This window comes from Oncorhynchus mykiss, chromosome 26 (genome assembly GCF_013265735.2).
Source record: "Oncorhynchus mykiss isolate Arlee chromosome 26, USDA_OmykA_1.1, whole genome shotgun sequence".
Classification (NCBI taxonomy): domain Eukaryota; kingdom Metazoa; phylum Chordata; class Actinopteri; order Salmoniformes; family Salmonidae; genus Oncorhynchus; species Oncorhynchus mykiss.
This window is the reverse complement of record NC_048590.1, coordinates 6,159,682-6,171,833: the sequence shown is the minus strand read 5'-3', so window position 1 is coordinate 6,171,833 and position 12,152 is coordinate 6,159,682. Positions and strand designations below refer to the sequence as shown.

The 12,152-nt window shown below is 51.3% G+C and overlaps 1 protein-coding gene across 4 annotated transcripts in view; it reads left to right on the top strand.

Moving 5' to 3' along the window:
* LOC118944399 (homer protein homolog 2-like) overlaps positions 1 to 12,152 on the top strand; it is a 152,679-nt gene that overhangs the window by 126,393 nt on the left and 14,134 nt on the right. For all 4 annotated transcript variants that reach the window (XM_036963250.1, XM_036963249.1, XM_036963252.1 and 1 more), the window contains exons 5-7: positions 189 to 328; positions 8,527 to 8,683; positions 10,046 to 10,156. In XM_036963250.1, coding sequence (XP_036819145.1) covers positions 189 to 328; positions 8,527 to 8,683; positions 10,046 to 10,156 — 408 coding nt within the window. The remainder of the gene's footprint in view (positions 1 to 188; positions 329 to 8,526; positions 8,684 to 10,045; positions 10,157 to 12,152) is intronic.

Here is a 12,152-nt window from a genome sequence, read left to right as displayed (position 1 = left end):
TCAGAGCTGGTCAGTACTAACTAGCTGTTACTATAACTACATGGTGTTTCAGAGCTGGTCAGTACTAACTAGCTGTTACTATCTGACTGTTTAACTACAGATGGCAGGAGTCTGACTCAGCTCTATGAAGCAGAATCATCCTCCTGTTTCTGACATGATAAATTATCCTCGTCCTCCCCCTCCTCCAGGAGTCGGGTCGTGAGACCCCCTCGTCCACCCAGGCCTCCAGCATCAACGGGACGGATGATGAGAAGATCTCCCACGGAGGACCGGAGACCGCAGCGCTGATGAGCGAGAACGACAAACTCAAGACCACTGTGGAACAGAGGTAAGGAGGGAGGGGGTGAGGTAAGGAGGGAGGGGGTGAGGTAAGGAGGGAGGGGGAGAGGTAAGGGGTAGGGGGAGAGGTCAGGAGGGAGAGGGAGAAGTAAGGAGGGAGGGGGAGAGGTAAAGGGAGAGGGGTAAAGGGAGAGGTAAGGAGGGAGGGGGAGGGGGAGAGGTAAGGAGGGAGGGGGAGGGGGAGAGGTAAGGAGGGAGGGGGAGGGGGAGAGGTAAGGAGGGAGGGGGAGAGGTAAGTTGGGAGGGGAAGGGGGAGAGGTAAGGAGGGAGAGGGAGAGGTAAGGAGGGAAGGGGAGAGGGAGAGGTAGGGGGAGAGGCAGGGAGGGGGAGTAGTAGGGGGAGAGGGAGGGAGGGGGAGGGGTAAGGGGAGAGGGGGAGGGGTAAGGGGAGAGGGGTAGGGGGAGAGGTCAGGAGGGAGAGGGAGAAGTAAGGAGGGAGGGGGAGAGTGAGAGGTAAGGAGGGAGGGGAGGGTAAGGAGGGAGGGTGAGGGAGGGGGAGAGGTAAGGAGGGAGGGGGAGAGGGAGAGGTAGGGGAGAGGTAAGGAGGGAGGGGTAGGGGGAGGGTAAGGAGGGAGGGGGAGAGGGAGAGGTAAAGGGAGAGGGGTAGGGGGAGAGGTAAGGAGGGAGGGGGAGAGGTAAGGAGGGAAAGGGAAAGGTAAGGAGGGAGGGGGAGGGGGAGAGGTAAGGAGGGAGGGGAAGGGGGAGAGGTAAAGAGGGAGAGGGAGAGGTAAGGAGGGAGGGGGAGAGGGAGAGGTAGGGGGAGAGGCAGGGAGGGGGAGTAGTAGGGGGAGAGGGAGGAAGGGGGAGGGGTAAGGGGAGAGGGGGAGGGGTAAGGGGAGAGGGGTAGGGGGAGAGGTCAGGAGGGAGAGGGAGAAGTAAGGAGGGAGGGGGAGAGTGAGAGGTAAGGAGGGAGGGGAGGGTAAGGAGGGAGGGTGAGGGAGGGGGAGAGGTAAGGAGGGAGGGGGAGAGGGAGAGGTAGGGGGAGGGTAAGGAGGGAGAGGGAGAGGTAAAGGGAGAGGGGTAGGGGGAGAGGTAAGGAGGGAGGGGGAGAGGTAAGGAGGGAAAGGGAAAGGTAAGGAGGGAGGGGGAGGGGGAGAGGTAAGGAGGGAGGGGGAGGGGGAGAGGTAAGGAGGGAGGGGGAGGGGGAGAGGTAAGGAGGGAGAGGTAATCAGGGAGGGGCAGGGGGAGAGGTATGGAGGGAGAGGTATGGGGGAGATAACAACAGACTCAAGACCACCGTGGAAAAGAGGTCAGTAAACATTTTAACACACATAATAGAACGTGGAGAACCCACAGAACATTGAGTTCAGGTGAACCTTAAAGACCTTCGTAGGTGGTGATAATGGCAGGCCATGTTTGAGGTTTTCCAGGTAGTTTACTCATCTCTGACAACATCAGCTTGCTGAAGAGAGATGGAAGGTATCAGCTTGCTGCAGAGAGATGGAAGGTATCAGCTTGCTGCAGAGAGATGGGAGGTATCAGCTTGCTGCAGAGAGATGGAAGGTATCAGTGCAGAGAGATGGAAGGTATCAGCTTGCTGCAGAGAGATGGAAGATATCAGCTTGCTGCAGAGAGAGGGAAGGTATCAGCTTGCTGCAGAGAGATGGAAGGTATCAGCTTGCTGCAGAGAGATGGAAGATATCAGCTTGCTGCAGAGAGAGGGAAGGTATCAGCTTGCTGCAGAGAGATGGGAGGTATCAGCTTGCTGCAGAGAGATGGAAGGTATCAGCTTGCTGCAGAGATATGGAAGGTATCAGTGCAGGGAGATGGAAGGTATCAGCTTGTTGCAGAGAGATGGAAGGTATCAGTGCAGGGAGATGGAATGTATCAGTGCAGAGAGATGGAAGGTATCAGTGCAGAGAGATGGAAGGTATCAGCTTGTTGCAGAGAGATGGAAGGTATCAGTGCAGAGAGATGGAAGGTATCAGCTTGCTGCAGAGAGATGGAAGGTATCAGCTTGCTGCAGAGAGATGGAAGGTATCAGCTTGCTGCAGAGAGATGGAAGGTATCAGTGCAGAGAGATGGAAGGTATCAGCTTGCTGCAGAGAGATGGAAGGTATCAGTGCAGAGAGATGGAAGGTATCAGCTTGCTGCAGAGAGATGGAAGGTATCAGCTGGCTGCAGAGAGATGGAAGGTATCAGCTTGCTGCAGAGAGATGGAAGGTATCAGCTTGCTGCAGAGAGATGGAAGGTATCAGCTTGCTGCAGAGAGATGGAAGGTATCAGCTGGCTGCAGAGAGATGGAAGGTATCAGCTTGCTGCAGAGAGATGGAAGGTATCAGCTTGCTGCAGAGAGATGGAAGGTATCAGCTTGCTGCAGAGAGATGGAAGGTATCAGCTTGTTGCAGAGAGATGGAAGGTATCAGCTTGCTGCAGAGAGATGGAAGGTATCAGCTTGCTGCAGAGAGATGGAAGGTATCAGCTTGCTGCAGAGAGATGGAAGGTATCAGCTTGCTGCAGAGAGATGGAAGGTATCAGCTGGCTGCAGAGAGATGGAAGGTATCAGCTTGCTGCAGAGAGATGGAAGGTATCAGTGCAGGGAGATGGAAGGTATCAATGCAGAGAGATGGGAGGTATCAGCTTGCTGCAGAGAGATGGAAGATATCAGTGCAGAGAGATGGAAGGTATCAGCTTGCTGCAGAGAGATGGAAGGTATCAGCTTGCTGCAGAGAGATGGAAGGTATCAGTGCAGGGAGATGGGAGGTATCAGCTTGCAGCAGAGAGATGGAAGGTATCAGCTTGCTGCAGAGAGATGGAAGGTATCAGCTTGCTGCAGAGAGATGGGAGGTATCAGCTTGCAGCAGAGAGATGGGAGGTATCAGCTTGCAGCAGAGAGATGGAAGGTATCAGCTTGCTGCAGAGAGATGGAAGGTATCAGCTTGCTGCAGAGAGATGGAAGGTATCAGTGCAGAGAGATGGAAGGTATCAGCTTGCTGCAGAGAGATGGGAGGTATCAGCTTGCAGCAGAGAGATGGAAGGTATCAGCTTGCTGCAGAGAGATGGAAGGTATCAGCTTGCTGCAGAGAGATGGAAGGTATCAGCTTGCTGCAGAGAGATGGAAGGTATCAGCTTGCTGCAGAGAGATGGAAGGTATCAGCTGGCTGCAGAGAGATGGAAGGTATCAGCTGGCTGCAGAGAGATGGAAGGTATCAGCTTGCTGCAGAGAGATGGGAGGTATCAGCTTGCTGCAGAGAGATGGAAGGTATCAGCTTGCTGCAGAGAGATGGAAGGTATCAGTGCAGAGAGATGGAAGGTATCAGCTTGCTGCAGAGAGATGGAAGGTATCAGCTTGCTGCAGAGAGATGGAAGGTATCAGCTTGCTGCAGAGAGATGGAAGGTATCAGTGCAGAGAGATGGAAGGTATCAGTGCAGAGAGATGGAAGGTATCAGCTTGCTGCAGAGAGATGGAAGGTATCAGCTTGCTGCAGAGAGATGGAAGGTATCAGCTTGCTGCAGAGAGATGGAAGGTATCAGTGCAGAGAGATGGAAGGTATCAGCTGGCTGCAGAGAGATGGAAGGTATCAGCTTGCTGCAGAGAGATGGGAGGTATCAGCTTGCTGCAGAGAGATGGAAGATATCAGTGCAGAGAGATGGAAGGTATCAGCTGGCTGCAGAGAGATGGAAGGTATCAGCTTGCTGCAGAGAGATGGAAGGTATCAGCTTGCTGCAGAGAGATGGAAGGTATCAGCTTGCTGCAGAGAGATGGAAGGTATCAGCTGGCTGCAGAGAGATGGAAGGTATCAGCTTGCTGCAGAGAGATGGAAGGTATCAGCTTGCTGCAGAGAGATGGAAGGTATCAGCTGGCTGCAGAGAGATGGAAGGTATCAGCTGGCTGCAGAGAGATGGAAGGTATCAGCTGGCTGCAGAGAGATGGAAGGTATCAGCTTGCTGCAGAGAGATGGGAGGTATCAGCTTGCTGCAGAGAGATGGAAGGTATCAGCTTGCTGCAGAGAGATGGAAGGTATCAGTGCAGAGAGATGGAAGGTATCAGCTTGCTGCAGAGAGATGGAAGGTATCAGCTTGCTGCAGAGAGATGGAAGGTATCAGCTTGCTGCAGAGAGATGGAAGGTATCAGTGCAGAGAGATGGAAGGTATCAGTGCAGAGAGATGGAAGGTATCAGTGCAGAGAGATGGAAGGTATCAGCTTGCTGCAGAGAGATGGAAGGTATCAGCTGGCTGCAGAGAGATGGAAGGTATCAGCTTGCTGCAGAGAGATGGAAGGTATCAGCTGGCTGCAGAGAGATGGAAGGTATCAGCTGGCTGCAGAGAGATGGAAGGTATCAGCTTGCTGCAGAGAGATGGGAGGTATCAGCTTGCTGCAGAGAGATGGAAGGTATCAGCTTGCTGCAGAGAGATGGAAGGTATCAGTGCAGAGAGATGGAAGGTATCAGCTTGCTGCAGAGAGATGGAAGGTATCAGCTTGCTGCAGAGAGATGGAAGGTATCAGCTTGCTGCAGAGAGATGGAAGGTATCAGCTTGCTGCAGAGAGATGGAAGGTATCAGTGCAGAGAGATGGAAGGTATCAGTGCAGAGAGATGGAAGGTATCAGTGCAGAGAGATGGAAGGTATCAGCTTGCTGCAGAGAGATGGAAGATATCAGTGCAGAGAGATGGAAGGTATCAGCTGGCTGCAGAGAGATGGAAGGTATCAGCTTGCTGCAGAGAGATGGAAGGTATCAGCTTGCTGCAGAGAGATGGAAGGTATCAGCTTGCTGCAGAGAGATGGAAGGTATCAGCTGGCTGCAGAGAGATGGAAGGTATCAGCTTGCTGCAGAGAGATGGAAGGTATCAGTGCAGAGAGATGGAAGGTATCAGCTGGCTGCAGAGAGATGGAAGGTATCAGCTTGCTGCAGAGAGATGGAAGGTATCAGCTTGCTGCAGAAAGATGGAAGGTATAAGTGCAGGGAGATGGAAGGTATCAATGCAGAGAGATGGGAGGTATCAGCTTGCTGCAGAGAGATGGAAGGTATCAGTGCAGAGAGATAGAAGGTATCAGTCCATGGACTACAGTCTGCTGAGAGCAGTGAAGAAAGATTGTGTTCAGTAAACCAACTGCCAGGGATCTGACACACCATGTTGTAGAATGTGGTGGTACGGGTTTGTCTGCATTCGTTAGTATGGAGCTAGATTTACCCCAACCAACCAGCCATGCACACTGAAAGAACCAGTCATGCACACTGACAGAACCAGTCATGCACACTGACAGAACCAGTCATGCACACTGACAGAACCAGTCATGCACACTGACAGAACTAGTCATGCACACTGACAGAACCAGCCATGCACTCTGAAAGAACCAGTCATGCACACTGACAGAACTAGTCATGCACACTGACAGAACCAGCCATGCACTCTGAAAGAACCAGCCATGCACTCTGAAAGAACCAGTCATGCACACTGACAGAACCAGTCATGCACACTGACAGAACCAGCCATGCACACTGAAAGAACCAGTCATGCACACTGAAAGAACCAGCCATGCACACTGAAAGAACCAGCCATGCACACTGACAGAACCAGCCATGCACACTCTGAAAGAACCAGCCATGCACACTGACAGAACCAGCCATGCACACTGAAAGAACCAGCCATGCACACTGAAAGAACCAGCCATGCACACTGAAAGAACCAGCCATGCACTCTGAAAGAACCAGCCATGCACACTGAAAGAACCAGTCATGCACACTGAAAGAACCAGCCATGCACACTGACAGAACCAGCCATGCACACTCTGAAAGAACCAGCCATGCACACTGACAGAACTAGTCATGCACACTGACAGAACTAGTCATGCACACTGACAGAACTAGTCATGCACACTGACAGAACCAGCCATGCACACTGAAAGAACCAGCCATGCACACTGAAAGAACCAGCCATGCACTCTGAAAGAACCAGCCATGCACACTGACAGAACCAGTCATGCACACTGAAAGAACCAGCCATGCACACTCTGAAAGAACCAGCCATGCACACTGAAAGAACCAGCCATGCACACTGAAAGAACCAGCCATGCACTCTGAAAGAACCAGTCATGCACACTGACAGAACCAGTCATGCACACTCTGAAAGAACCAGCCATGCACACTGAAAGAACCAGCCATGCACACTGACAGAACCAGCCATGCACACTCTGAAAGAACCAGCCATGCACACTGAAAGAACCAGTCATGCACACTGACAGAACCAGCCATGCACACTCTGAAAGAACCAGCCATGCACACTGACAGAACTAGTCATGCACACTGACAGAACTAGTCATGCACACTGACAGAACTAGTCATGCACACTGACAGAACCAGCCATGCACACTGAAAGAACCAGCCATGCACACTGACAGAACTAGTCATGCACACTGACAGAACTAGTCATGCACACTGACAGAACCAGCCATGCACACTGAAAGAACCAGTCATGCACACTGACAGAACCAGCCATGCACACTGAAAGAACCAGCCATGCACACTGACAGAACTAGTCATGCACACTGACAGAACCAGTCATGCACACTGAAAGAACCAGTCATGCACACTGAAAGAACCAGCCATGCACACTCTGAAAGAACCAGCCATGCACACTGACAGAACTAGTCATGCACACTGACAGAACTAGTCATGCACACTGACAGAACCAGCCATGCACACTGAAAGAACCAGTCATGCACACTGACAGAACCAGCCATGCACACTCTGAAAGAACCAGCCATGCACACTGACAGAACCAGCCATGCACACTCTGAAAGAACCAGCCATGCACACTGACAGAACCAGCCATGCACACTGAAAGAACCAGTCATGCACACTGAAAGAACCAGCCATGCACTCTGAAAGAACCAGCCATGCACTCTGAAAGAACCAGCCATGCACTCTGAAAGAACCAGCCATGCACACTGACAGAACCAGCCATGCACTCTGAAAGAACCAGCCATGCACTCTGAAAGAACCAGCCATGCACTCTGAAAGAACCAGCCATGCACACTGACAGAACCAGCCATGCACACTCTGAAAGAACCAGCCATGCACACTGACAGAACCAGCCATGCACACTGAAAGAACCAGTCATGCACACTGAAAGAACCAGCCATGCACTCTGAAAGAACCAGCCATGCACTCTGACAGAACCAGCCATGCACACTGAAAGAACCAGTCATGCACACTGAAAGAACCAGCCATGCACTCTGAAAGAACCAGCCATGCACTCTGAAAGAACCAGCCATGCACTCTGACAGAACCAGCCATGCACTCTGAAAGAACCAGCCATGCACTCTGAAAGAACCAGCCATGCACTCTGAAAGAACCAGCCATGCACTCTGACAGAACCAGCCATGCACACACTGACAGAACCAGCCATGCACTCTGAAAGAACCAGCCATGCACTCTGAAAGAACCAGCCATGCACTCTGAAAGAACCAGCCATGCACACTGAAAGAACCAGCCATGCACACTGACAGAACCAGCCATGCACACTGACAGAACCAGCCATGCACTCTGAAAGAACCAGCCATGCACACTGACAGAACCAGCCATGCACACTGACAGAACCAGCCATGCACACTCTGAAAGAACCAGCCATGCACACTGACAGAACCAGCCATGCACTCTGAAAGAACCAGCCATGCACACTGACAGAACCAGCCATGCACACTCTGAAAGAACCAGCCATGCACACTGACAGAACCAGCCATGCACTCTGAAAGAACCAGCCATGCACTCTGAAAGAACCAGCCATGCACTCTGAAAGAACCAGCCATGCACTCTGAAAGAACCAGCCATGCACTCTGAAAGAACCAGCCATGCACTCTGAAAGAACCAGCCATGCACTCTGAAAGAACCAGCCATGCACACTGAAAGAACCATGCGACTTCTTTATATGCATATTGGTAGGTTTTGACCCTAAATTACTTTGAAAACATTAATCTATCTCTCCTCCCACTCTCTCTCCCTCTCTTCTCTTCTCCCTCCCTCTCCATCTCTCTCTCTGCCTCTCTCTTCTCTTCTCTCTCCATCTCTCTCTCTCTCTTCTCTCTCTCTCTCTTCTCGATCTCTCTTTCTTCTCTTTCTCTCTCTCTCTCTCCTCTCTCTCTTCTCTTCTCTCTCTTCTCCCTCTCTCTTCTCCCTCTCTCTCTTTCTTCTCTTTCTCTCTCTCTCTTCTCTTCTCTCTCTCTTCTCTTTCTCTCTCTCTCCCCCCAGTAACACCAATGCTAAGAAGTTGGAGACAGAACTCCAGACTCTACGGGACAGTAATGCTCGGCTGGTAGACGCGCTAACGGAGTCCTCCGCTAACGTAGAGATCTGGAAGAAACAACTCAACACCTGCAAGGAGGAGAGCGACACGCTGAGGGAAAAGGTACTATAGAGGAGCCTACGTAGAGCTGTCTATATAGATACTATAGAGGAGCCTACGTAGAGCTGTCTATATAGACACTATAGAGGAACCTACGTAGAGCTGTCTATATAGACACTATAGAGGACCCTACTTAGAGCTATCTACATAGACACTATAGAGGACCCTACGTAGAGCTGTCTATATAGACACTATAGAGGGACCTACGTAGAGCTGTCTATATAGACACTATAGAGGACCCTACGTAGAGCTGTCTATATAGACACTATAGAGGACCCTACGTAGAGCTGTCTATATAGACACTATAGAGGACCCTACGTAGAGCTGTCTATATAGACACTATAGAGGACCCTACGTAGAGCTGTCTATATAGGGACACTATAGAGGACCCTACGTAGAGCTGTCTATATAGGGACACTATAGAGGACTCTACGTAGAGCTGTCTATATAGGGACACTATAGAGGACTCTACATAGAGCTATCTACGTAGACACTATAGAGGACCCTACATAGCTCTATCTACATAGCTCTATGTAGGGTCCTCTATAGTGTGTCTATGTAGATAGCTCTATGTAGGGTCCTCTATAGTGTGTCTATGTAGATAGCTCTATGTAGGGTCCTCTATAGTGTGTCTCTGTAGATAGCTCTATGTAGGGTCCTCTATAGTGTCTATCTACATAGTCACCCTATAGAGGACCCTACATAGAGCTATTTATATAGCTGTCTAGAGACAAATTGTAGTAAGGGGTTGAGAACCATGAGCCTCCCAGGTTTTGTATTGAAGTCAATGTAGCCAGAGGAGGATAGAAGCTAGCTGTCCTCCGGCTACACCATGGTGCTACTCTACAGAGTGCTGTTGAGACTACTGTAGAAAATTGTGTGTTTTAATCAGTTATTTGGTGACCTGAATATATTTACTATAGTTTTATCTAAAAAGGATAATGTTTTGTAATGTTTTACTCATTTTATTTGTATGAAATTCACTGAGTAGGATGAGGAGCCTCCACTGATATACATATCAATCCAGAAAATGATCCTGCTGATATCAGGGGAGGGTTCTAAGAGTTCCTAACAAGGGTCTCTCCTCCTGCTCCTCTCTCTCCTCCTGCTCCTCTCTCTCCTCCTACTCCTCTCGCTCCTCCTGCTCCTCCTCCTCCTCTCTCCACCACTTGCTCCTCTCTCTCCTTCTGCTCCTCTCTCCTCCTACTCTCTCTCTCTGCTCCTCCTCCTCCTCTCTCTCCTCCTCCTCCTCTCTCCACCACTTGCTCCTCTCTCTCCTCCTGCTCCTCTCTCTTCTTGCTCCTCTCTCATCTCCTCCTCCGCTCTCCTCCTGCTCTATATCTCCTGCTCCTCTCTCTCCTGTAGATAGCAGAGTTGGAGTCTCAGTGTGAAAAGGCCAATGTGGAGAAGGAGAGGAACTCTAAGCTGACTGTACGAGTTCAGGAGCTGGAGACGGAGCTGCAGGACAAGGAACAGGTGGACACACACACACACACAGGATCACTTATGCGCTCACACACACAAAACTCCTACAGACACACACACAGTCTCATATGACTAGCTTGTAGTTTTGCTGACAGACTATATGCAAATATAACCCCATTATCCCTAAGGGACATGTTAACTCTCTCTCTCTCCCCCTCTACCTCTCCCTCTCTACCTATCTATTTCCCACTCTCTCTCTCCACCCCTCCCCTCTACCTGTCTCTCTCCCCTCTACCTGTCTCTCTCCCCCTCTACCTGTCTCTTTCCCCCTCTACCTGTCTCTCTCCCCCCTCTCTCTCTCCCCCTCTACCTGTCTCTTTCCCACTCTACCTGTCTCTTTCCCCCTCTACCTGTCTCTTTCCCACTCTCTCTCTCTCCCTCTCTACCTGTCTCTTTCCCACTCTCTCTCTCCCCCTCTACCTGTCTCTCTCCCCCTCTACCTGTCTCTTTCCCCCTCTACCTGTCTCTCCCCCTCTACATGTCTCTTTCCCCCTCTACCTGTCTCTCCCTCTCTACCTATCTCTTTCCCACTCTCTCTCCCTATCTCTTTCCCACTCTCTCTCTCCCCCTCTCTCTCTCCCTCTCTACCTATCTCTTTCCCACTCTCTCTCCCCCTCTTTCTCCACCCCTTCTCTCTACCTTTCTCTGTCCCTAAGGAGGGGATTATTATCCAATAGAAGGTGGATATTGTTGTGGGACCTTTGATGTCAGAACAATTATCTGCTGAAGTATTACTCTCTCTCTTCCTCCGGTCTCTCTCTCTCAGCTCTCAGCTCTCTCTCTCTCTCTCAGCTCTCAGCTCTCTCTCTCTCTCTCAGCTCTCTCTCAGCTCTCTCTCTCGCTCTCTCAGCTCTCTCTCAGCTCTCTCTCAGCTCTCTCTCAGCTCTCTCTCTCTCTCTCTCTCTCTCTCTCAGCTCTCTCTCAGCTCTCTCAGCTCTCTCAGCTCTCTCTCTCTCTCAGCTCTCTCAGCTCTCTCTCAGCTCTCTCTCAGCTCTCTCTCTCTCTCTCTCTCCCTCAGCTCTCTCAGCTCTCTCTCAGCTCTCTCAGCTCTCTCTCAGCTCTCTCTCAGCTCTCTCTCAGCTCTCTCTCTCTCTCTCTCTCTCTCTCCCTCAGCTCTCTCAGCTCTCTCTCAGCTCTCTCTCTCTCTCAGCGCTCTCTCTCTCTCTCTCAGCGCTCTCTCTCTCTCAGCTCTCTCCCTCAGCTCTCCCTCAGCTCTCTCTCAGCTCTCTCTCAGCTCTCTCAGCTCTCTCTCAGCTCTCTCTCAGCTCTCTTTCAGCTCTCTCTCAGCTCTCTCTCAGCTCTCTCAGCTCTCTCTCAGCTCTCTCTCTCGCTCTCTCGCTCTCTCGCTCTCTCAGCTTTCTCTCAGCTCTCTCAGCTCTCTCTCAGCTCTCTCTCAGCTTTCTCTGTCTCTATCAGCTCTCTCTCAGCTCTCTCTCAGCTCTCTCTCTCTCTCCCTCAGCTCTCTCAGCTCTCTCTCAGCTCTCTCTCAGCTCTCTCTCTCAGCTCTCTCTCAGCTCTCTCTCTCAGCTCTCTCTCTCTCTCTCCCTCAGCTCTCCCTCAGCTCTCCCTCAGCTCTCCCTCAGCTCTCCCTCAGCTCTCCCTCAGCTCTCCCTCAGCTCTCTCTCAGCTCTCTCAGCTCTCTCAACTCCCTCAGCTCTCTCTCAGCTCTCTCTCAGCTCTCTCTCTCTCTCTCTCAGCTCTCTCTCAGCTCTCTCTCTCTCTCTCTCCCTCAGCTCTCTCAGCTCTCTCAGCTCTCCCTCAGCTCTCTCAGCTCTCTCAGCTCTCTTTCAGCTCTCTCTCAGCTCTCTCTCTCTCTCTCTCAGCTCTCTCTCTCTCTCTCTCAGCTCTCTCTCTCAGCTCTCTCAGCTCTCTCTCAGCTCTCTCTCAGCTCTCTCTCAGCTCTCTCTCTCTCTCTCAGCTCTCTCTCTCTCTCTCTCTCTCAGCTCTCTCTCTCTCTCTCTCTCCCTCAGCTCTCCCTCAGCTCTCC